At 34.0% G+C, this 25,124-nt stretch overlaps 2 protein-coding genes and 1 long non-coding RNA gene across 7 annotated transcripts; 2 read left to right on the top strand and 1 right to left on the bottom strand.

Moving 5' to 3' along the window:
* The first annotated feature begins 616 nt into the window (after positions 1–616).
* Positions 617–8,973, top strand: LOC125246042 (flocculation protein FLO11-like). The gene is made up of 10 exons (XM_048156893.1): positions 617–2,663; positions 2,930–3,244; positions 4,306–4,614; positions 4,707–4,793; positions 4,953–5,033; positions 5,198–5,287; positions 7,053–7,166; positions 7,522–7,550; positions 7,804–7,872; positions 8,039–8,973. Exons 3-10 carry the CDS (start codon positions 4,455–4,457, stop codon positions 8,147–8,149), a joined length of 741 nt encoding a protein of 246 aa, XP_048012850.1. The 5' UTR covers positions 617–2,663; positions 2,930–3,244; positions 4,306–4,454; the 3' UTR covers positions 8,150–8,973.
* On the bottom strand, positions 8,043–21,799 carry LOC125246050. Of its 4 annotated transcripts, none has more exons than XR_007179688.1 (7): positions 21,535–21,799; positions 20,613–20,753; positions 20,111–20,238; positions 18,834–18,987; positions 17,399–17,518; positions 16,891–17,007; positions 8,043–8,123 (listed from the first exon to the last, which is right to left on the bottom strand). It is a non-coding gene; the product is annotated as an uncharacterized LOC125246050 (long non-coding RNA). The 4 variants fall into 4 exon arrangements; XR_007179687.1 differs by lacking the exon at positions 8,043–8,123 and adding an exon at positions 15,565–16,083 and having other exon boundaries at positions 21,535–21,798; XR_007179690.1 differs by lacking the exon at positions 8,043–8,123 and adding an exon at positions 15,565–16,083 and having other exon boundaries at positions 18,942–18,987; positions 21,535–21,792.
* Positions 11,365–18,019, top strand: LOC125246036. 2 transcript variants are annotated; one of them, XM_048156887.1, is made up of 8 exons: positions 11,365–11,431; positions 11,674–11,988; positions 12,122–12,430; positions 12,524–12,604; positions 12,755–12,844; positions 16,020–16,100; positions 16,213–16,291; positions 17,841–18,019. In XM_048156887.1, the coding sequence occupies exons 1-7, from the start codon at positions 11,371–11,373 to the stop codon at positions 16,269–16,271; spliced, it is 996 nt and encodes a 331-aa protein (XP_048012844.1). In that variant the 5' UTR covers positions 11,365–11,370; the 3' UTR covers positions 16,272–16,291; positions 17,841–18,019. The 2 variants fall into 2 exon arrangements, with proteins under 2 accessions (XP_048012844.1, XP_048012843.1); XM_048156886.1 differs by lacking the exon at positions 17,841–18,019 and having other exon boundaries at positions 16,213–16,393.
* Positions 21,800–25,124: the final 3,325 nt, after the last annotated feature.

Genomic DNA, 25,124 nt, shown 5'->3' with positions numbered 1-25,124 from the left:
TGTTTGGGGATTCCTCACCCACATTCATCAAGTCTGGAGATTCCTCACCCACATTCATTAACACTTCAAATCTGTTCTCCAGATGTATTGGCGGTGGTAGGGAGCTAGTGTTTGGGGTAGAGGATGCTACTGCATTAATATGTGATACTCGTGACAATCTGATGTCTCGAGTGCCTTTGGGTCTCGCTCCCTGTGTGTGCCATCGATTAATGTGCTGATCAGTTCCGGCACTCAGTACGGTCTGTTTAGGGGCATTAGATTCATGGGACTCACCGGCTTTGTGCTGAGGACGTCCATGACGAAGCTCTGTTGTGTGTTCCTTCTGGTTTGGTAGTCCCGCAAGTAACTTTGTTTCAAGAACTGCAATCCTTTGTAGAAGTCTGTGGCAGTTTGTGCAGCAGGTAGATTCTTCAACCAGAAGAGGCATATTATTTCTAATCCTTTTGGATGTAGGCAGCTGTGTTTTCCCTTCTCCGGAATGTAAGCTGATGGCGGTCAGTGGGAGGCTGGTTGGATAAAAATTCCCCTTTTTTTGTAGCAATTCTTCCAGTTAAAAAGATTGTTGTTGCCAAGATTTGTCGTTTGAGCACTGTGCCGATTTGCTGTAGTTAAAATTAGGAGATAAAATATAAAAGCAATAGAGCAAAGCGCGGAGCTGTAAGCAAGAGCGTCCGAACAGTAGCGAAGCAGGAAGTGATTAGTGATCATATATGATTCATAAATAAATATATGATTATAAATATATAAATATATGATTCATAAATAAATATATGATTATTTATTTAATACAGTTGATTCTGTATTGATTCTGCTGTTCTGACCTTTAGTCATTCATTAGAGTGTGAGATGCAGTAATGACAGTGAGAGCAGATTAGAGCCTGAACCAGGATATTGCAGCTCCATCACCTAAGGCCACAGTATTTGTAATTTTGTATGATCTTTTTTTTTTTCTAACCTCTTCACTGTGACACTAAAAAGTGTGATTCTGGCAGAGAACCAGCAGCACCCACTTAGACACTTTTAACATGATGCTAGGGTTAGATAAATTTGACCTCTACCACAATAATCAATGCTGTGGAACAGAATGGTTCCAAACTCATTTGAGTATTTTGTTTGTTTAATAAATTAAAATTGTGTTTAATTTCTGTTTATTAAACATGTTGAAAGTATGCTATCATGAACTGAAAAGTTACAGAGTTTAAAACCATGCAGCAGCTTAAAGAAAGAAGAGGAACTGTGAATGTGTGAGAGTTCATCAGTTTAAAGTGGGTTCAGTGATGGTAAGTCACATCAACCCACACGCTGTAAGTTGAACAAGTGTGGTCAAACGAACAGTTTTCACACTCTTTACTAACATGTTCCACACCTCGACATTGCACCCACAGCTCTGAGAATACTAGCACACCATAATATAAAGAGTAAAAAGACAACCATTAGGGCTGAGAAAAAAAGAACAATAAATGAGCACAACTACTTTAGTTACAATACACAATTAACAGGCAATACTTGAAGGTCCTTATAATATAAATATATTGCTGCTTTTAGCATTTTTAAACGTGAAAGAGTTTGTAGTTCTGATGTGTGTTTAGAGTGCTGGTGGATGATTATGGTTGGATTATAGAGTGGACAGTTCTCACAACTGATATAAATATATTGTTATTATTACGAAATAATGTGTAACATTCCCTGTTTTTTTGTTCCATGTGCTTTTGTTTCGAGGACTCTTATTTTGAAGTATTCTTGTTCCCCTCATTAGTCTTTGATTGTTTCTTCAGGTGTGTCCTACTAGCCTTTGTGTATTATAAGCTCTAGGGTGCTTCTCCATTCTTATATGTGCATCCTCGTTACCTTTCCTCACGTCTCAGCTCAGACCTCCGCACAGGATACACCTGTGCACCCTCGCTCAGTCTTCTGGAAGCTTCCTTACTCCTCGTTCCTCGCCTCCTCATGGTGCAAATAGAGAACTGAGATGTCCTTTAAGATGTCTTTCTTTGATATTTTTCCAGGTCACAGGCTGGAGAACAGAGGAACAAAGAAACAAGGAAGCATTTGAGGCTATTGAGAAGCACCTCTAGTGTTTCTTGTCCTTCTATGGCTGTGATATTGGTGTTCTCAGTCTCCTTGTTTTTTAGTTTCTGAGTTAATTGTATTTTGGTATTATTTTAACAAACCTTCCGCATGAGTTTTCAGTTGGGTGAAGTACTAACTAGAAAACAAATGCAATATGAAAATGATAAAAGCAATTATGGTGATACCATAAAATAAAACTTTCAGTTACATTAAAATTTTGGAGAAACGCAACAAATAAATGACCTTTATATGTTAATTGTAGCCGATTTTTCTGACTTTTCTTTCCCAGTTGCTGTATCATTTATTTCAGTGCACATGAAAATTACAGTCATAAGTTTCAGTGGCCCCTCACTTTCAGAACAAACTAAACTGCTTTAAACAGTATATACTTCTTTATCATGCATCAGTTTAGCGTCAGTGAAATGCAGCTGTATATAGTGTCAGCACTAAATATCAGAGGAAGTTAACAACCACAGGAGGGGCTGATGATGTTTAAAGAAAGAACAAAAAGACAGACTGACAGAAACAGAAAATGGCTGATCAGTGTCACATGTGTCTGCTGGGACTGACCATTCTCTGTCCACTTCTGACAGGTAAAGAAATCTTTATATGGTCTATAAGATATTATACAAGACATGTATAATGTGAACAACCGTTTGTTAAAAAATAATTGATTTACTTTGGTACAGAGATTGGCAAAGAGTTGGATTGAGAGTACATGGTTTTGTCTTGCTGAAATTTTGTGTCAGTATATGTTGAATATTACTTTAGTTTTTCATAATCAAGAAACTATTTTCTGTATGTCATTAAATATTAAATAAATAACTATATTATTTTGCTATTTTATATTAATATGTAGGTACCAGTGGAGTGGATGAGACTCACGTGTTCAGCAGATCTGGTGAAAATGTCAGTCTGCCCTGTAATAATGCTCTTCCTGACTGCACATCAACTACATGGATCTATATCAGACATTCAGAGACAGTTTAACTGATTAATTCAGGGATAAAGAAGAATGACACAGAGAGACGTGAGAGACTGAGTGTGGGGTCTGACTGCTCTCTGAACATCAAGAAAATCACACAAGAAGATTATGGGCGTTACATCTGCCAACAATTTGTGAATGGACAAAAACAAGGAACTGATGCATCCGTTTATCTGCATTTTCTTCATGGTCAGTGTTTCTGTAAATTATTTGATTACTGAATTAAAGGATTAGTTCACTTTCAAATGAAAATTAGCCCAAGCTTTACTCACCCTCAAGCAATCCTAGGTATTTTAATTTTACACTTTCTTCATAAGTTGAATACGGAAGGCAGTCTGGCAGAAGCAAGATATTTTACTTAACTTGTTAAATATGGTTAAATTTTACACTTTTTTTACACTTTGCATTGATCCCACTCACTGCCATTTTAAAGCTTGGATGCATCAGGATATTTATTAATGGTGCTTGCCAAAGGCATACTGGCAAGCAGCCTTTGGAGTATCATCATTGGGAGCTGCCAAGCCACTCCCTAGCAACCAAACAGAGTACCCTAGCAACCGTTTATCAAGACCTATATCTCTGCATCAGAACATCGTAGAGACATGGGGGTTGGCTTTTTTGACTCATGCTAACAAACTGGACTTGCAACATGCTACACATGCTAGCATAGAATAGCTACATGCTAATAGCAGTTAGCTTAGGGTTTAAACATGACATAAACAAGTAAAAATGTGTTAACATCATGCTAGTAGCATGCTAATTGTGTTAGCATAATGCTAGTAGAATGCTAATCATGTTAGCATCATGCTAATCACATTAGCATCTTGTGAAACATGGTAACAACATGGTAATAATGCTAACATGATACTAGCAACATGTTAATCATGTTAGCGTTTTGCCAAAAACATGGTAGCAGCATGCTAATGGTGTTAGCATCATGATAATCAAGAGTGCCAAGTTTTGCCACTGCAAGCAGCATTCACATTTTCTTCACGAAATGTACATTCTAGTTAATATATCTCCGATTGTGTTCACCAGAGAGAAGAAAGTCATATACACCTAGGATGGCATAAGGGTGAGTAATGCCTGGGGCAATTTTCTTTTGGAAGTGAACTAATCCTTTAATTAATGTTCATTATAAATTAATTAGATGATTATGTTCAATTTCAAAAGAAAACCATTCTCTCTTTGAACTCTTTAGTGAAAAGCCTGAATCTGACATGTGATTTCTGTCTTATTTTTTGTTTCAGTCTCTTCATCATCCTCACAGACTGAGATCAGACTAGGCAGCTCTGTGACTCTCTACTGTCAGTTGTATTCATATGGAGACTATTGTGATACTTTGGTCCGTACTGATGGAATTCAGCTGGTCTGGGTGAATCAGGCTGGTGTTAGTGTGATGACAGACTCCAGATATCAGATATCATTCTCCTCAACACACTGTATCAGCAATCTGACTACAACACTCCTGAATGAAGATCTCAACAGAGAGTGGAGATGTCAGGTTACTCAGAGAAATCAACTGAAGACCTCAGCCACATATACTGTCAAGTATTCAGGTAAATTGTTTTTATTCATAATTTACTATTTTTAACTTTGTATTGTTCATCAAGAATAAAAAATGTGATTTCTACAAATTCATCTTTTACAGCTCCAACTGAGACAAAGACACTGACTCCAGTCATCAGCTCAAAGACAGCCACAACTGTAAATAAACCAGTAACTTCTACTCAATCAGGTACATAGTGTTGAATGCTTATTACTAAATATAATTTAAATGTTTTTTTTTTTTTTGTAAATAAATACCGATGTTTAAACAAACTGGATGTCATGCGATGTAATGATTGAGTGAAAATATGATGTTAATGTCCTGCATCTGAACATTCATCTTCTGCAGCTCCAGTCGATTCAACAAAACTGATTCCAGTCAGCAGATCAAAGACAACCACAACTGTAAATAAACCAGTAACACAATCAGGTACGTAATCAGCTGTTTAATGTTTATTACTAAATATAATTTAAATATGTTTTTGTATTTTTTGTTTTTGTAAATACCGATGATTAAACAAACTGCATGTCATGTGATGTAATGATCAAGTTTGAACATTTGATGTTAATGTCCTGAACATTCATCTTCTGCAGCTCCAGTCGATTCAACAAAACTGATTCCAGTCAGCAGCTCAAACTCTGAGAAGAAATCAAGCCGAACTACAGCAGATCCAACACAACAAGGTACATGATCAGTCACACAGCATCAGTCTTCACTTAGTGGTATTATCACAAACATTATCTGCAAAGTAAGTCTTTAATCAGATTTCAGAGGTCAGTGATGGGGTCCTTTTGATAGACATGGATCAGTCATGCCCATAATAATTTCGGGTATAGTCTGTTGCCTGTATTAATCTAACTCTCAAAATAATCATTAATCATCAACATTGAACAGAACAATTGTAACACAAGTCATGATGCAGATGTAATGACAAATTTTAGATGTTAAAACATAATCTACTTCTACAGAATAGCTGTAGAAATCGCTCCTATATCTTAAGAGAAGAATATCTGAGGATACAAGGGAGTTTTTGCTAACAGTTTTACAATTACAGTTATATTGATATAAAAATACAAAGAGAAAGAAAATATATTCCATTTTATATCAACAACATGAAGTGCATTAAATATTATATAATGTCAGGATTTCTCATGGGGTTCCTGAAGGAACTGCAGGAGTTTGTGAGTTTAATGAAAAGCTATTAAATAATTAAATCATAATTAATAATTAATAAATATAATCAATAAATAATTTAAAAATAAAAACAACCAAAATAAAGCATTTACTTTTTTTTAAATATTTGCATACCTGTGTAAACAATAACCAACATCAGAGAACCATGAGCATTTAATATTTATCATTGGTTTAATTTTATTAATGACCTAACTTATTAACTTAAAATCTAAGGGCTTACTTCAAGTATATACATTAGGGCAAAGAGGTTCAGCTGACAAAAAAGTTGCGGAATCCCTTTGCATGTAAATATGAAAATGCGTGAATTTGCACACTTTAAAGACAAAAGCTTTGCAGAGACCGTAATACTGAGTTAAATGACTCACTGAGTGATAATTCAAATAATAATGAATGTATTTGCTAGGAGATCATTAGTTTAAAGTGAAACGATTTCTGTAAATGCAGTGATCAAATGCTGTGTGGGTCTCAGTTTTTAGTGATAGTCACATGACTAGTGGCTGCCTTGAAGACCATTTGAATGTACATAAGCCGTATACTTTTTAAAAAAAGGAAAATTTAAAATATAGCAAAGAAGTAGAATAAATTGCTCATTTGGATTGTTTAAATAAACCTATTTTGAAGCATATGTGGCCTCTGTTTTTGGTTACAAAAGCTTGTTTAGCTTGTTTACATTCCTGTAAAATTTGCCTAAAACATCTAAAGAAAAAATGGGTTAGGGTTAGGAGTGGGTTACCATTTTGTCTCTTTTGAACCATGGGCAGTATTGAAACACAGACAGGTTAGAGCAACAGCAGTTGAAATATATATATTATATATAAATCTTTAATCTTTTATTTAACTTTAAAGGTGTAGTAAGCTATTTCTTAGAAACGCTTTTAATCCTGACCAGACCGAGCACCACAACGCACTTGTAACGTCAATTTATTATAGTCTACTAATAATAAATATTATTACTCTACTAATAGAGTTAGTTGACATGTAGTTGCAAACTAATGGGAGTTAGACATGTTGCAAAGTTACTTAAAGAATGTCCAAAGTGGTCTATCGAAATAAAGTGTAACCAGAAAAGCTTTTTGTAAACGCATCCTCAACAAAAATGAATTTTCTTCAAGATAATTATGATATTAAATGTGTAATTAATCATTTTATATGGCTGTCAGTGGTTGTTGTTTTTAATCTTTGTTGAAAATGATAGTAATGTACAATAGACATTCTGCTGTTGTTTTGTCTGGATCTGAACATGTCTCTATATAGTCCCTCCCTCAGAGACTTCCTTGCCCTCAGTGATTGCTGGTCTTGTTGCTGCATTGGCTGTTCTCCTTCTTTCTGTTATTTTTTGGGTGATTCATAATAGAAAACCAAAAGCTGGTGAGTTTTAGTTTCTCATATTTTGTTACAACAAAGAATCCAAGAAATTTGACTTCACAGACAAGCACATTAGTTTCGATTTTATCACAGAAATGTTCATTTAAAAAAAAAAATGTGACGATAAAGATGTCTGTTTTGGACTATAGTATTGTCAGATTTTGCTGATTTATAATTGTAACATAAAACTCTAATAAGGGAAGAGGAATCAATGAATTAACAAGACAAAATAAAGTTTCTACAGCGTTAGAATTATTTTAGAAATGTTTAACTTGCATTACTGACATTCTTTGACAGACATTGTTTTTCTGTCTTTATCATAAGTATTCCTATTACATGTGGCACCATTATTTTTCAGATAACAAAAGAGGGACTGATGACTTTGTGGTAAGTAAGTCAAAGAGCCATGAGGTTGATCCATGAGCTACTGTATTATTATTGTGTTCATAATCACTGCTCCAGGGTAAATGGGTCCTGTGTGTAGTTTTTAGTCAGGCTAGACAAAAGCTTCAGCTAAATGTCAAGTTAGTATGCACTATTTATTTCTTGTGTAAATGTCACCGATAAGAATAAATAAATTGGAAACCATGATGCAACATTTCAGGTATTTCATAACTTTCTCCATATTTTCATTGTTTAGGAGCAGAAAGATGATGTGACTTATACTGAGGTTTTCACATACAGTAAAATCCAAGACAAAAACAACAAGGTGAGTAAACACTTCCTTACTTCCATCAATGTCCATCCATATTCTCTCAAACTTTTTAGTTTTATTCTTAAAAGCAGTTCCTTGCGTTAAAATCTAACATGAGGCTGTAATAGTTGTGGGCTGGAAACTTGAAACTTGTTTGACAATATCTGTGATGTTCATTCAGGTTAACATTGATGATACAGTGACTTACGCTTCCATCAATGGAGCAACAGCTGGACCTCAGGATAACAACAGTCAACTTTATGCCTCTGTGAACAAGAACCATCACAAATGAGTAAAACAGTCATTCATTTTAAAAAAGACCTTATGATATGATGCATGGAGGACATTTTTTTTTTTAGATCATTCTCATTAAATCATCAGTTTTGTTGATTGATTACTACAGGCCAGTTTATTGTTAGTTTGTTGTAATTATGAAAACAGGCAAAGTTACATGATAATGTAAACATATACAATATGATAGGAATTAAAATTTGGTTTTTGAACTGTTTGAGCATTTTAAGGATAGAGCTGCAATGTATTTTGACAGTGTCAGATGCGAGTTTGTTAAAAAAAATTTGTTGGTGTACAGAATGTTTTTTCATTGTAAATATGATGGTAACTGTGTTTAATACCCAAGCTACACTGTTAACATCCTCTAGTGACTGATGCAGAGATGCTCAGAAATGCTTTATTTAATAGTGCCGTAGAAGAACTGAGAGACTGCAGTCAGTTTTAAAGAAACATCTCAAATCATCTAAAAAAAATGGTTACTGACAACTCAGCATTGTCAACATTAGTATTGTATTCTTGACAAAATAGACTTTTTTGTACAAATTGCTCATGGTTGCCTTCTCCTGTTGCCATCTCTCTTTCTCTTTCTCTGTTTTTCTCTTTCTCTCACTCTCTTTCTCTTCATTCCCTTATATTTTTATTTTGTCTAGATAATTTACTTATATTTTATCTTTGTTTTAGGGTGACTTTTTAACATTCTGTCAAGGGTCTACAGATGAAAAATAGCCTTTTGGGCTAATCCTGGCACATTTACAGTTATGTTTATTGATGTGCATTGCCCCTGTTAACAAATAAACTAAAAGAAGAGATCATCATGACTATTAATGGGAGTTTAATTAAATAAATGTAATTAAAATATTAATGTTTCTGTTTTTTTTTAATGGTTCCATTAATGATTGAAGTACTTTAATGAATATTTTTTGTTTTGTTTTTAAATTCCATTGCCAAATGTTTTAATAATTTATCAAAGGTTTTAAGTTACTTTTCACAGTCTTTTTATATGATACATAAATACAACTAGATCTATTTATGTCTCACAATTAGTAAACTGTCAGTGTTTGACCAAGAAAAAACTAGCCTGCTCATTTGAGTCATTTGTTAAATCAGATACGTTTTTTATTGACTAAAAAGAGCCAACTGCTATTTGTCAAGCTATTTGTTTCATGCTGTTCATGCTGTCATTTAGTTGTTGCTGCTGAATAGTGCATATGCAAGGAAGCTGTAGCCCAATCTTTATATAGTACACTATTTGAGGGGACAGCCATTTGTGCCCGGACATATAGTGGACATCAAGCTCACTCGTTTAATCCCATAATTCACCGCAACAACTAGTGTACAACCGATGTACAACCAACATCAGATGATTTTGGATACAGCCAGAGTATTTTGATACATGTTCAGTCCACATCAATGGAAAAATGCACTAATATCAATTATATTTATTCCTTTATTTTCAATATTCTATGAACCTCAGGATTCATAAACATTTATACATTTTAAAAGATTTCATATATAAATATTGTACAATTTGAATGTTGTCAATATAAGATATTTTACAAATGTAAATTTGAACCCAATGACGGTGGTTCCCAAACTTCTATCTGGAAGCCTCCCCAACAGTGCACACCCTAATCAAAAGCCCTGTCCAAATACCCACACTTGTGGTCTTGGCCACTTGAGAGCGGAAGTAAGGGCGCAAGACTGTCCTATGTCTTAAAAATGCCTAAGTGCAGTGCCCTTAACACACACTAAACCCACACTATCTTGAATACCGCTTCTGAGCGCTATTTGAGGCTAAGCGTATCCCATCATGCATTATGTTCGGGACCTCACATGCCAGGAAATGGCGAGATGTCAAGGAAAACATTCGACTGTAAGTTAAATTAATTATATAATACATATAAATTGGTAGTAAAATATAAAGTGTTGTGCATTTTATTGATGTAAAGATGGGTAGGCTGTGTGTATTTTGTACGTCATTTGCAACTGCTTTTTATCACTGGCATGCTTTTTAAAGAAGCACCACAATTTTAATATTGTGTTTTCTGTTAGTTACATAGCGACCACTGAACATATATTTAGAAGTGTATTTTAAAATGCAAAGCACTGAAAATAATATTAAAAAAAAAAAAAAAAAAAAAAAAAAGCTCTGTAAACACTTGAATTTTTTTGCAACACTATAAGTGTGTCCCATCGGGTAATCAAAAGTTCTACACACACTTGCAGTCTTCACGCTCACTTGAACACTTGACCTAAATACAGGAAATACATCATATAAGTAGGCAAGTGGTCAAGTGCAAAGACCGCAAGTGTGGGTATTTGTACAGGGCTAAAGTCACCTGATTCAAGTCACCAGCTCCTTAATAGGGACTCCAAGAGCTGAGATGTGTCAGGCAAAGGAAGACATTCAGAGATTCAGATTTAGGAACCACTTCTCTAAGCATGCAAAAATCTATGTGCATAGAACCACATTTTATCTCTGGTTAACCATTCATGTTCTTGGACAGCCAATACTGCATAGTTCTATAATTAAACACACATGAATCAACTAATTTGAACTTTTTACTTGTAAATTGCAGTCAGGGGAACTAAACATTTAAAACACTGCAGCACTAACAGTGAAGTTGTAAGTAGTTTGTAGCTAAATGTATATGAAAGGAAACCTAACCTTTTAAAAAGAAGAGGAACTGCCTGAATGTGTGAGAATTCAAAGCCTAAAGTTTAAAATGGGTTCAGAGATGATCAGACTGTTAAACCAGTGTGGTCAAACTATCTGAGTTCTCACATTCTTGTACTAACATGTTTCTCAGCCTCAGTGAACAAAGAGCTGACAGCTCAGAAAACACTAGAACTCGATCCAGGACATTAGATTACATTGGTTTATGGAGAGTCCCAGTAAAACACATATACAAGTGTGCGTGTTGCAAACAAACTTTGACACTTATAGGCGCCATTCAGAGTCTTAGTTCAAAGATTAATTTACAATGAAAACTTGACGTTTGTTGCCATTATGGTCTCTTACAATGCCTCTCTGAATTGCATATTTGATTTAACTGTAATTCCATATGAGAATATTTATATTTTGCCCATCATGAATAGTATAGTGTCAGTGAATTGTAGCTGTAGTTTCAAAACTAAATATTAAGTTGGTCAGATTAGAGGAAGTTAACATTCTGCTGATGATGTTTCAAGGAAGAAAAGAAAGACTGACAGAAACAGAAAATGGCTGATCAGTGTCACATGTGTTTGCTGCGACTGATTATTCTCTGTCCACTTCTGACAGGTACAGAAATCTTTATGTGGTCTTTAAGATGTTATTAAAGATCTGTATAATGTGAAGATCCAAATTAATTAGTTAAATTCATTTAATTACTCTGGCATTGAGTCTGACTGAGAGACAGATTCTTTAATATTTATTCTTACTGGAATTCATGTTGTGATCTCATGTGGTGTTTTTTTCTCATTTACTGTTTCAATTTACTGATGTTTATTAAAATATTGTTACTCAAATTTACTGTGCTTCAGGTACAAGTGGAACAGAAGTAACTCATGTGTTCAGCAGTTCTGGTGAAAATGTCCATCTACCCTGTAATAATGATCTTTCTGGCTGCACATCAACTACATGGATCTATAACAGACATTCAGAGACAGTTGAACTGATTGCTGGAGGGAAAAAGAAGAATAACATAGAGAGACGTGAGAGACTGAGTGTGGGGTCTGACTGCTCTCTGAACATCAAGAAAGTCACACAAGAAGATTATGGAATTTACACCTGCCGACAATATGTGAATGGACAAAAACAAGGAACTGATGCACCTGTTTATCTGCATTTTCTTCATGGTCAGTGTTTCTGTAAATTGTATGATTATATGTTCAAGTTTTATATTCAAAAGAACAACATTTCCTTTTAAACTTATGTGTAATCTTAGGACTAAAATCTGTAGTGTTATTTCAGTCTTATTTTCTGTTTCAGTCTCTTCATCATCCTCACAGACTGAGATCAGACCAGGCAGCTCTGTGACTCTCTACTGTCAGTTGTATTATTATGGAGTCTCTTGTGATAGTTTGGTCCGTACTGAGGGAATTCAGCTGGTCTGGGTGAATCAGGCTGGTGTGAATCTGGTGACAGACTCCAGATATCAGATATCATTCTCCTCGACACGCTGTATCATCACTCTGACTACAACACTCCTGAATGAAGATCTCAACAGAGAGTGGAGATGTCAGGTTACTCAGAGAAATCAACTGAAGACCTCAGCTACATTTACTGTCAAGTTTTCAGGTAAATTGTTATTATTTATAATGTTACTATTTTTAACTTTGTATTGATCATCAAGAATAAAAATGTGATTTTCTTCAAATTCATCTTTTACAGATCCAACTGAGACAAGGACACCAAATCCAGTCACCAACTCAAAGACAGCCACAACTGTATATAAACCAGTAACACAATCAGGTCAGCAGTTGAATATTTATTACTATGTAATTTAAATATGTTTATGTATTTTTTTGTTTTTGTAAATACCAATGATTAAACAAACTGCATGTCATGTGATGTAACATTTGAACATTTGATGTTAATGTCCTGAACATTCATCTTCTGCAGCTCCAGTCGATTCAACAACACTGATTCCAGTCAGCAGCTCAAACTCTGAGAAGAAATCAAGCCGAACTACAGCAGATCCAACACAACAAGGTACATGATCAGTCACACACCATCAGTCTTCACTTAGTGGTTTGCATTGGCTGTTTGTTTGTTTGTTTGTTTGTTTGTTTGTTTGTTTAAATCATCACAAACATTATCTGTAAAGTAAGTCTTTGGGGTCCAGGTCCTTTTGATAGACATAGATCAGTAATAATTTCAAGTCTGTTGCCTGTATAAATCTAACTCTCAAAAATCATTAATCATCAACATTAAACAGAAAACTCCTATATCTTAAGAGAAGACTATCTGAGGATACAAGGGAGTTTTTGCTAACCAGAGTTGTTGAGATGAATGTTTATGTTTATGTTATTGTTTTGTTTTTTTCTATTTCTACAATATGTTCCTCCACCCGATAAATGGATCATTATCCCAAACTCTGAGATGACTTAAGCTGCACGCACACCTGTAATTCCTATAGCAAGATATTTAGAGGAGACCGGGAATGGTTGTAATGCCACCAATTCCACCAATCAGGAATAAGCTAGGAGTCCTGTGATCATTTCAGTGTTTACCCACAGATCCAAAATGAATGGTGGTCAAAGCTGGATATAGGCACATAAAGATTTTCTAAAGAAAAAAAAAATGTTTTGGCCAAAATTATATTTTGTTTAGTACTTAAAGTTATGCAAATAAATTTGTTTAACTTATATTAGATTGTAGTCCATTTTAAATTAGATTGAAAATTGTAGTTGTAAAAATGTGATTTTAACCTTGTCATTTCAAACAATTATGCTACTATGCTAGCTAAACTATGGCTGACAGGGGTGAAGTGGGTTGTAACACATAGTTGTATAAAGGTATGGTTGAAACAACAAAGAGCAGTTTCTTTTTAATAATTGTATAGAATGCCTAAGATTGAAAAGAAAGACAGAAAGAGGTGTATCTGCCAATGATTAAAAAAGGAACTGATGAGGATTCAAGGAAGGGTGGGTCAGTTAGATCAGTTATGAAGACAATGTAATGAAGATTTTGAGAGCTCAGACAATGAAAACTTTTGGTTAAATTAGAAGAAATCTACAGATGCAAACAGACGGAGGGTAGTAGGCTTAAAACAAACACCATCTAAATGTGTAGAGTTAGTTAGGGTTAAGTTTTCTTTCCATTAGAGTAAAAGACATGGCAGCAAAAATGGCAAAAACCTTAAAATTGTAAAATTGTAAAATCTTAAAATTGTCCACTTCATGAAAGAAGTATTCCAATAACACCAAAAAATTAAAACGATTTATTGATTTGTGCAAAATAAACAAATTATTAGTGAAACTATGTCCCTCTCCTTGGTGCAGTCATTTATTCTAAATAAATAGTTGCTGTAGACTTCTCTTGTGATAAACCTAATGAATACTAAAGAAGACCATGGTATCTGTGTGAATTAATTATTTTGTAGAAATCTGTGGAGTATAAAACAATTGCGTGAGTGTAAGTGAAGTCAAAGTTGTCTTAATATATTTAAAGGTTCATTATTTTTAAAATAAATAATTATGAGAAGTGCCCTTTTTTCCCCACTTGAGCCCCTGCCCCCCCAAAATGTCTGTGCAAGTCCCTGTTCACAAATAATGTAAAATGCCGGTAACTAAAGTAAAAATGTTTACAAATAGCCTAGGCCTAACCTATAAGCCCATAGCTTTGTTTATACTGTTTGTAAATATAAATTATGCCTTATTTTACTTCCCCTTATGCAAACCCAGGTGAAAAAAGTGCATCTCAATAATGTATGGGTGCTCTATTTTCACGCTCTAATTTGTACTTAATATACTAAAAATTCTTCTCTTAAGATCATCTTAAGAACATCTAAGTGTACTCAACTGTGCTATTTTGAGACAGCATGAAATATGAACTAGAATGTGCTTTTAATATACTATCTCTGTATTTAAAAAATATATTAGGCTACCACTTGTAGTACACTATGGGTACACTATGGGTCCTCATGGATTTTATACAATAATAATAAAAAAAAGTCAAAAGTTTGTAAATATTACAATTTTTAATTGTAGCTATAATTGAAACAGGCCCATGCCTCTTCTGCTCACCAAGGCTGGATTTATTTAATCAAAAAATGCAATAGGTTAAAACTAAATAGGTAATATTGTGAAATAGTTTTACAATTTACATCAGCTGTTTTCTATGTGACTATGTAATTTATTTCTATGATCAAAGCTGGATTTTCATCATCATTACTCCAGTCTTCAGTGTCACATGATCCTTCAGAAATCAATCTAATATGATGATTTGGTGCTCAAGAAACATTTATGATTATTATAAATATTGAAAACAGTTGTGTTGCTTCATATTTTTGTGGAAACAATGATACCATTCAAACACTTGTGGTAAGATTAAAAAAGAGAGAGTTATTAAAACTTTTATTCATTAAGGATGCATTAAATTTATCAAAGTAACAGTGACAATAAATGCAAATAAATGCTGTTCATTGAACTTTCTATTCATCAAAGAATCCAGAAAAAAAATGCATCATGGTTTCTCCACATTTCTGAAGGATCATGTGACACTGAAGACTGAAGACTGGAGTAATGATGCTGAAATTCAGCTTTGCTCACAGGAAGAAATTAATTTTAAAGTAATCACAGAGAAAACAGCTATTTTAATTTGTAATAATTTAATATTACTGTTTTTAAATATAATCAAATCATTTTAAAATAAAAACAACTTGATATGGCAAAATATCTTGTCGCAAATGTTTGTCTTCTTTTCATTTACTAATCATATTTAAAAAATATTACCTGTCATGTGAACAATAACCGACAAGGTGGGAAGTTGGAACCAGTGCTTAAAACGAAGAAAAAATGAAATTTTTTCACTCCGAGCAGAATTTTAACGTTTCTGTTCCTGCAACGTTCCTTCTGTATTATTAACGTTCCGAAACCGGTTTGATTAGAAAAAATAACGGTTAATAACGTTATTTTTTTTTTTAAACTTTTTTTTTTTTGCTTGTACTTAATAATAATAATAATACGTAGGCCTACAGCATTTTATTTATTAAAAAACAAAGAGTCTTGTATTTGCCATCCTACAAGCTATTTTTATAAAAAGATTCCAACTATATAGGCCTACTTTTTAAAATTACATTTTAAAGTATATTCACACACAGTTTCAATGATTCTCTTCTTCTTTCATTCTCTTCTTTCTCTCTGTCCTCACATCTTTCCTGTAGAGATTATGATTATTATTAAGACTGCAGTGTTTGTTGCTCCTACTGTGATTCTTCTTCAGATCATCTGTGCAAGAAGAGCTGGTGAGTTTTGAGCAACACAGAATCTGATGATTCATATTGATCTGTAACAATCTTTAAACATAGTAAAAGCATGGTAAAAAGAGGTCACAACATTGTATTAATTATTTTGTAGGAAGGAAAGACTCACACCACCCAGAGGAGATGGAGATGCCTACTACAGTATTAGAATAAACACACTCTACATATTAAGGGCAAGATTTATCTTCATGTTTGTGTATTTTATAATTATCCAGTGCTCCATATTGTATAAACTGCTTTAAATATGATATTAAATTACAGTGATCAACAAGCAAGTACTAATGAATGGTTAATCTAAGTAATCATGAATGCTAATTTACTAATGCTAATTTGCTAAATACTAATTTCACCTTTCTAACTTCATCTAATCTTCAAACATTTTACAGAAAGCTTTTTAAAATTTTGTAATGGTGAATTTTAACTGATGATGCTACACAAGTCTGTTAATTATCATGACATACTGTATGTACAGATGGATTTTATAAGAACATTTATGAGTGACTGTCTTCCACACCCTCAACACGCTTCAACATGTTTTTTTTTTTTAAGTCATACATGCATAAATATAAATTCACGATTTGCAGTCAAACAGTCAAAATATAAAAGAGGGAGGTATTTAACCTTAATATTGGGTTAATATCCAATAAAATAAGAGAGAATATAGTATTTATTAATTTCATACACCAAAGCCAGTAATTTAAGGAGTAAATAAGAAATGTTAATTAAACAACAATATTTACAAGAAAAAAAAAGTTTTCCACTGAAACTGTACCTGGATTGAAGTCTTTATACAGACCAGACATTCTGTCAGCTTGTCGGACTCTGGCGCCCCCTGGAGACACTTTTAAGTATGACTCTCCAGGATTTTTCAGGATTAAACTCTCAGGAACTACAGCACAGACACAGAGAGAAACATTAATTAATAAAATGCTTTATGTTCAATATGCAACTGACAAAATACGCCTTTGTGATATAGTCGACACCCTCAGAAAAAGAATGCACACATTTTGAAAAATGTTCTTATAAATGATAATATTTAATCATATATTTGTATATGTGTGTGTGTATGTATGTTTTTTTTTTTTTTTTTTTAATAGAGCTGGCCAAAAAAAAAAAAAAAAGTCACTGACCCTTTTTAAATTGTTGTTACATATTGTTTCTATGAGAGTCTAAAATCTAACTCCACGTAAGACTTTGAAAGCACTGGGATGTATACTTCAAGGAATGTAAATCTAGTTTCACTTTAAAGCTGAACTTTGAACATGTATATTTGTCATAACCTGGTTTGATGGATTCCAGCATCTCCTTCCACACAAAGAACTGCAGGTGGGTTTCATGGGGGCCAAAAAGAGAGAATCAGGAAGCACAGTAAGATCTTTGACCCTTGACATATACTGTATCTGAAACACAGAGTCAATTCAGCATCAGAAACTTCAGTTCTACAGAAATGACGGATGTGATTTAGGTCTAAATAACAACATTGCATCTTATTTACTGGGTATTTGATGATGTCTCAGCAGCTTTCTGCTTCATGTTCTTTTGCCATTGGAAATCCTTTTTCATTCCACAAACGCAAGACTCAAAAATTATTGTGCTTTATGTCGTTCAGAATAAAAACTGTAATTTAAAACTGGTTCTGTCAATGACAACTCTCAGAATGTTTTGCATTATAATGGGTAATTGAGATGTCCTTAGAGATGTCTTTCTTTGATCGGTTTCCAGGTCACATGCTGGAGAACAGAGGATCAAGGAATCGAGGAAGCATCAATTTGAGTAGGCTATTGAGAAGCACCTCTAGTGTTTCTTGTCCTTCTACGGCTGTGATATTAGTGTTCTCAGTTCAGTCTCCTTTGTGTTTTGTTGTATTTCGGTATTATTTTAATAAACCTCCTGCATTTGGATTCAGCCTTCCCTTGTCTTGCCTTGTGACAGCATGATATTTCCTGAATTTTCAGTTGTGTTTGAAGTAGCCTACCGACTAAAACACAAGTGCAATACACAAATGGTCACCCATATGAAAAAAACCTGTATGTTTCATATACAGCAACCATATATATTCTTTACTCAAATCAGCCAGAATTTCCTTATGTGTTTCATATAAGTCCAATACATGTCATATACAAAATCAGACCGATTACGGCCACTTTCATACTAAAAAGCACACATAAAACTTGTATGGGGTTTTTAGGTCATATATGAATACTGCAAAATTCTTATATGAGTTTTACATGGCAACAGTATGTAATAGTATATGATTTTAGTAGAAAATGTGTATGAATATCAGTAAATTTCCTATACAAATCATTTAAAATTCTTGATTGAATCATATGCAAGTCATATAGGATTCATTTAAATTTTATATTTATATTTGCTCATATGAATTTTATACAGATTATATATGTTTTTAATAGGTAAATTGTGTGTCTGTTCTTCAAACTATATGTTTCCACCTAATTCCTCATATCTCTACATATAATTATCTTTTATGATTTCAGTAAATATTACAATATCTCTGCATATACAAATCATATATGATTTCAGTCAATTACTAGCACAAATTTACATTAGAAATACTTTTATTTCAACACAATCAACAAGACAATCAAATTATACTCCACAAGAGTAATTTAAAATTACAACTTGATATCAAACTGAACTTTGCGAAGGCAAAACACACACACACACAAACACACTCCAACAACAACAACAAAATACCTTGAACACACTGTCACGGCTATCAATCATCAAAGACCATTAAGGTTCTCAGATGTTTTTGTGTATTCTTCCCTCTAATTTCAGTAAGTTTGGCATTAATTGCTGTACCAATGCTGGCGGTCACCACATGAGGACACTTTCTGCAACGTTGCTCCTGTGAGACAAACAAATAAAAGGCAAAACATTGCTGATGTTAGGAAACAAAGTTGCCCACAGTCCATGACTACATATCAAGTTAGACAAATCAACAGCAGCATGTTTGGGAATCTGGACTTCCAAATGGAACCAGAAAGTTGTGAGTTTGACAAGAATTGCTACTATTGTGGCAAGGAGCAAGAAACATAGAAGGATTATTTCACTTTGAAATGAAAATTATCCCAAGCTTCTACTCACCCTCAGGCCATCCTAGGTGTATATGTCTTTCTTCTTTCTGATGAACACAATTGGAGAAATATTAATAGATATCCTGACACATCCAAGCTTTATAATGGCATGGCAATGATAGTGATCAATGAGTATAAGGCTGAAGAAAGTGTCTCCATCCACATCCATCTCTTATAAACGTACTCCACACAGCTCTGGGGGCCTAATAAAGGCCTTCTGAAGCGAAGCGATGCATTTATGTAAAAAAATATTCATATTTAAACAAGTTATGAAGTAAAATATCTAGCTTCCACCAGACCGCCATCCATATTCAAGTTACGAAGAAAGTGTAAAACTCTTGCAGTTCACAAAGCTTACACTATGTCCTACACCTTCCCTAATAAACTTGCGGAAAAAACTGTAACTGACATGATTCCAATTTACTTCGTAACTTGAATATGGATTGCGGTCTGGCGGAAGCTAAATATTTTACTGCATAACTTGTTAAATATTGTTAAATTTTTAACACAAATACATTGCTTCGATTCAGAAGGCCTTTATTAAGCTCCCTGGAGCCGTGTGGAGTATGTTTATGACGGATGGAGGCACTTTCTTCAGCCTTATATTCATTGACCCTGTTCACTGCCATTATAAAGCTTGGATGCATCAGAATATTTATTAATATTTCTCAGATTGTGTTAATCAGAAAAAAGAAAGTCATATACACCTAGGACAGCTTGAGGGTGAGTAAAGCTTGGGCTAATTTTCATTTGAAACTGAACAAATCCTTTAACCTAAACTTACTCCCACTGGATCACATTGAATATAGTAATAACAACAACAACAACAACAACAACAACAACAACAACAACAGGGTTTCAGCACTTCATTGACTAAATAAACTAGTACACTACCTGTTCTGTTGGAAGGGCTCTGCAATTACTCTGTGGCAAATCCTGTCCCATCTTCCAAGTTATGTGACTGATGCTGACAAACAGAGACTTCAGGGCCATCTTCACTTCATTTAACAGATTTGGTAGCTCTAGCAACAAAAATATAGCAAAATAAAATATGATAAAGCAATCTCTTACACCTATTTACTATGTGTACATATGGTCATCTAAGCTGATGAATTTAATGTTAATGATGCGTTTTACAAAGCCATCATGCCAGATGTTAGAGGTTGGAAAACTTTCAGGTTTCTTGCAATTAATTACCAATAATTATTAAATTCTTTGTCTTAACTTTACATAGCAAGTTGAATAATAATATTGAAGCAATAGCAGTTCTACAAAAAATTTGAAAGTTTGAAGTGCAAAGACAGTAAAAATTACTAAAGTAATCCACCAAACAGTTTGATAACTGGCTGCTGATTCACCACAACAGTAAAATAACTAGTATGCGCATTTTTCTTACTTTTTTGTCATCATTTCTCAATTTTTCGTTTTCCTCCATTTTTTCAGCCTCTTCTGAGTCTCTGTCGAGGTTGTGCTTGATACTCATCAACAGTAATTAATTTCTCTGTGGTTTGGGAATCACTGTCCTTTTCCTTTCGGTCTGTCAAGAAACAAGAGATGGAAATGATACGCATTCATTTTCTTAGATATTTGTCTTCTTTCCTCAATAAATGTAAACAGATGAACATAAATGACTGTACCTGAAGGGGAGGCAGGGAGATCTCAAAGGAGATATGTTAATACTTTATTTTAAAGGTCCACAATTATGCATGTTACACACATACACACTAGTAATTAATGATCAACTTAAATAGGCTAGTAAGGGCATATTAGCCGTTATTTAAACCATATTTTTAGTGTAGTAAGGTACTTCAATTAAATAAACTGAACAATAAGAAGCTAGTAACTATGTTTAATCAGTGATGGTTTAGTTATAAATTGCTAAAAGTTGTAAAGTGAAAGTTATATTTCGGTTTATTGACCGGAATAAACTATAATTATCACGTTCACACCCATGGAAAGAAAGTAAGGCCTTGCAAAACACAACAATTAACTTTTGATTCAGACATTTCCATAAATCATATGAATATCTCAAATTGACACAATCAAATTAAACATTAATAGGCAGTTATTAAACACACCGACACTAATATATAACTCTATCTCATTTCATGACACAATTATCACATTTACTCGTGTTAGCTTTAGCCCATGTGCTAATCAGTTCAGCTCGCGCTGTGTGCACGCGGCCTACTCAAAACGGCTCAGAAATTAATCATTTTAGAAATTTCAACATGTCATTTACATTATTAATATCTGGAATTTCACTCCCCAAAGCAGAACAGAATCATATCTTTATTCACACAAGGAAGATTACTCACAGTGCTTCAACACTCTGGGATCCGCTCCGTCTCTCTCTCTTCTCTGTCTCCGACGACATCACTTCAGGCTGACGCGTCGACTTCAAAAGCTCCACTTTCAGTGCACTCATTCACATTTCCAGTTATATCAATGGATTTTCTGGAGAAACTGTCTGGTCTGTGCTGATCTGCTCTGACTCGCTCTCATCTGCTCACGCTGAAAGCAGCGCCGGCGAGACCAGTGGGCGGGACTTATGAATGCGCCGCTACTATTGGCTCTTAGGGGTGTCTCTCATCTGTAAACTTCTTGCTGTTTTTTGCATAGTGCATATTCCTGCAGAGCGGCTGAATTCTTGATTTTCTTGATTATTTCCCATTTGTAAAAACTTGCTCTGTTTTATAGTCACACTAGTGTGGGGTGGATGTGTCTGTATTGCACTCTTGATATTTTAGAGCGTGACCCCTTCATTGTTGTGCACTTTTTTCTGCACAGTGGTTTATTTCTAGTTTGTACCTTTTAAAATTTTAAATGGGATATATCCATCCAGTGAATTCCTACGTCTTAGGTTTGGGTTTGATTCTAATAAATGTATATTCTGTGATGATATAGAAACCACAGATCATCTATTTTTTCATTGTATGTATGTGGAGGCTTTATGGTCTGATATTCATGACTGGCTTTATCCAAAGGTACCTCACCTTGGAAACTTCACTCTAAAGGACATCACTTATGGACTTATAATGAACAGTAACAAAGATGACTTCCTGATTAACAACATTCTTATGCTGGGAAAATTTTATATACACAAATCCAAGTACTTGAAGGTGAAACCAATGTTTTATGCATTTCATAATGAGTTTTTTTTTTCTTATATAAAAGCCCTCCAAGTGATGAAAAAGAAAAATGCAGTAAAGCTTTTCTCCATTATAGAAGAATATGATTTAATAGAAAAACCCTAGCCCCCTTTATTAGATGTTATTTAATTATTATTTATTTTTATATATTTTTGCTTATGTTATATTGTATTCTCTCATGCACCTGTTCTGTAATTTGTAATGCAACAGTGTGTTAATAATGCCATGTTGTTTGTACATTACTAATTGGTTAATTAAAAAAAAAAAAATTGCAGTTTGTACCACCAAAACATTCTCAGAGTTTTTGTATGTTTTCGTATTTCCCATTAATTTCCTATGGCAGTCATTTTTAACCGCAAAGGAGCCAAGTGTGACTTTTTCTCCTGACCCTTTAACATATCTGAATCATGTCCATGATTTTTGTGTTCACATAGCTAATGCAACTAAAGTCATCAAGTGTCATCCCACATTAAAATGTTAATCTAATTAATTAGTTTTGTAATTAAAATGTTAATTTTGTAATTAATATTTGTAGGGCTCCACTTAGGACAAGATAAGAGCGAGGGCATGAGTGAAGTACAGCCTTATACTGATGCTCTATGTTTTATACAAATCTTAAGAGATATGGTGGACATTCATAGGCCTTAAATTTGCATTATTTTCCTATGTTTTTACATCATGAAAATCTGTAAGACTTTAGTTGTATGTGGGACATATATGACATATAGGATTGAAAATACATAAATATTATGCAATTTGTATATGCGGTTTTTGCAGCATATATGTCCCTTATAATATTCTGTTGGAACATATAAGAATCACATATGTTTTTAACAAAACTTTTCCATATGGGCAAAGAATGGTCAAAATGATAAAATAATAACTTCCAATTACATTACATTTTTTGAGAAACAAATAAATGATATGACCTACTGTATATGGTAATTTTAGCTAATTTTTCAAAATTATGTATTTATTTTAGTTTATTTATTTCAGTGCACCTTTGGAAATTACAGTTTCATGGCCCCTCACTTTTAGAACAAACTAAACAGCTAAACAGTATAGACATTTTTTTTTTTATCATGCATCAGTATAGCGTCAGTGAAATGCAGCTATATATAGTGTCAGCAGTAAACAGTCAGTTCATCAGAATAGAGGATGTTAACGACCACACGAGGGGCTGATGATGTACAAAGGAAACTATATAATGAAAAGAAAGACTGACAGAAAATGGCCGATAAGTGTCACATGTGTCTGCTGCAATGATCATTCTCTGTCCACTTCTGACAGCTAATGAAATCTTCATATGGTTTTTAAGACATTGATATCTGTAAAATGTGAACTACCATCTGTTCAAATATAATCAAGTTACTTTGGTATAAAGACTGGCAGAGAGTTAGACTGCTAAAATTTTGTGTCAGTATATGCAGAGTATTACTTGAGTTTTTCATAATCAAGAAAATATTTGCTGTATGACATTAAAGGTTAAATAATTAACACTATTTTACTGTTTTATATTAATAGGCTCCAGTGGAGAAAGGATTCGTGTGTTCAGCAGTTCTGGTGAAAATGTCTGTCTTCCATGTAATAATGCATATTTTTAATACTTCCTGTTTCCTGTTCTTTCCGCCATCTTTGTAGTCTTTTTGTAGTTTTTCATGTTGATTAGTTCCCTGATTGTGCATTAGCATTAGCCCTTGTGTATAAATAGCCCTTGTGTCTCGAGTCAGTTGTTGTTTGGTGTTTTATGTGGATTCCTGTTTTCTGTGTTCCTTGTGTTGTTTTGGTGGATTACTAATAAACTACTCCATTAGATTCACATTTTCTTCTGCATTCCTTGCTTCTTGCTTTACAGTTAACAACATGACGCTGCCTTTAAAACAGCACTGTTAATAATTATGAATGAGTACAAACTTTGTGTTGATAATCTAAAATAATAAAGATAATCATATGATGGATATTTTACATCTCCATCAAGTACTAGGACACTGATTCCAGTCAAAAGCACAAACTCTGAGGATCCTTTAAACCAGAGATGCCCAAACCATGCCAAAGTTGGCCCATGATAACCTTTGGTTTAGCCTGCCATGCCATGAGGGGATAATATATCTCATAGGGGGAAAACAAAAAACAACAACAACAACAAAAAAAACATGCCACTGAAGTAGACGTGTGCCAGTAATACTGTTTATCACTGCAATTAATATGCACAATATTGTTACCATGGGTACTTTAAAATACTGTGAATAATTCTTGATAATATATTAGCATAATTATTTAACCACCACCCCTAACCACCAAGGGACCCCTTGCTCTCAAAGATGATTTAATGCCTAGGGCTGTGATTAATAGAATTTTACTTTCATTTCATATTTTGGCTTCTAATGATTACACACTAAAAACTCCTGGGTCAAAAATAACCCATAATGGGTTATTTTTGACCCAAATCCTGGGTTAAAAAGGGACCAACTAATTTCTGGGTTATTTCAACCCAGAAAAATGGGTTATTCTTTTTGACCCAATTTCTGGGTTAAATACCTGACCCAAATTTTGGGTTAAAATAACCCAAAATTGTAGTTAATATAACCCAACTTCTGGGTCAAAAGAGCAACCCCAATATCTGGGTTGAAATAACCCAGAAATCAGTAGGTCCCTTTTTAACCAAAGGTCAAAGGTCAAAAATAACCTAACTTGGGTTACTATGCAAGTATGCCTTATTTCAGAAAATAAAACTTCAGACACTTACACACTTCAAG

The sequence above is a fragment of the Megalobrama amblycephala genome, linkage group LG14 (genome assembly GCF_018812025.1).
Source record: "Megalobrama amblycephala isolate DHTTF-2021 linkage group LG14, ASM1881202v1, whole genome shotgun sequence".
NCBI lineage: Eukaryota > Metazoa > Chordata > Actinopteri > Cypriniformes > Xenocyprididae > Megalobrama > Megalobrama amblycephala.
Note: the sequence above shows the minus strand (reverse complement) of the source record. Positions and strands in the feature narration are given on the sequence as shown.

Bases quoted from the DNA above. Each gene is read 5' to 3' on its own strand.
- LOC125246042 (XM_048156893.1), top strand. From the start codon at position 4,455: ATGACAGACTCCAGATATCAGATATCATTCTCCTCAACACACTGTATC. The intron at 5,034-5,197 runs GTACGTAATCAG...CATCTTCTGCAG, and splicing joins TAAACCAGTAACACAATCAG to CTCCAGTCGATTCAACAAAA. The intron at 7,873-8,038 runs GTGAGTAAACAC...ATGTTCATTCAG, and splicing joins TCCAAGACAAAAACAACAAG to GTTAACATTGATGATACAGT.
- LOC125246036 (XM_048156887.1), top strand. From the start codon at position 11,371: ATGGCTGATCAGTGTCACATGTGTTTGCTGCGACTGATTATTCTCTGT. The intron at 12,431-12,523 runs GTAAATTGTTAT...CATCTTTTACAG, and splicing joins ATTTACTGTCAAGTTTTCAG to ATCCAACTGAGACAAGGACA. The intron at 12,845-16,019 runs GTACATGATCAG...TCTTTCCTGTAG, and splicing joins AGCAGATCCAACACAACAAG to AGATTATGATTATTATTAAG.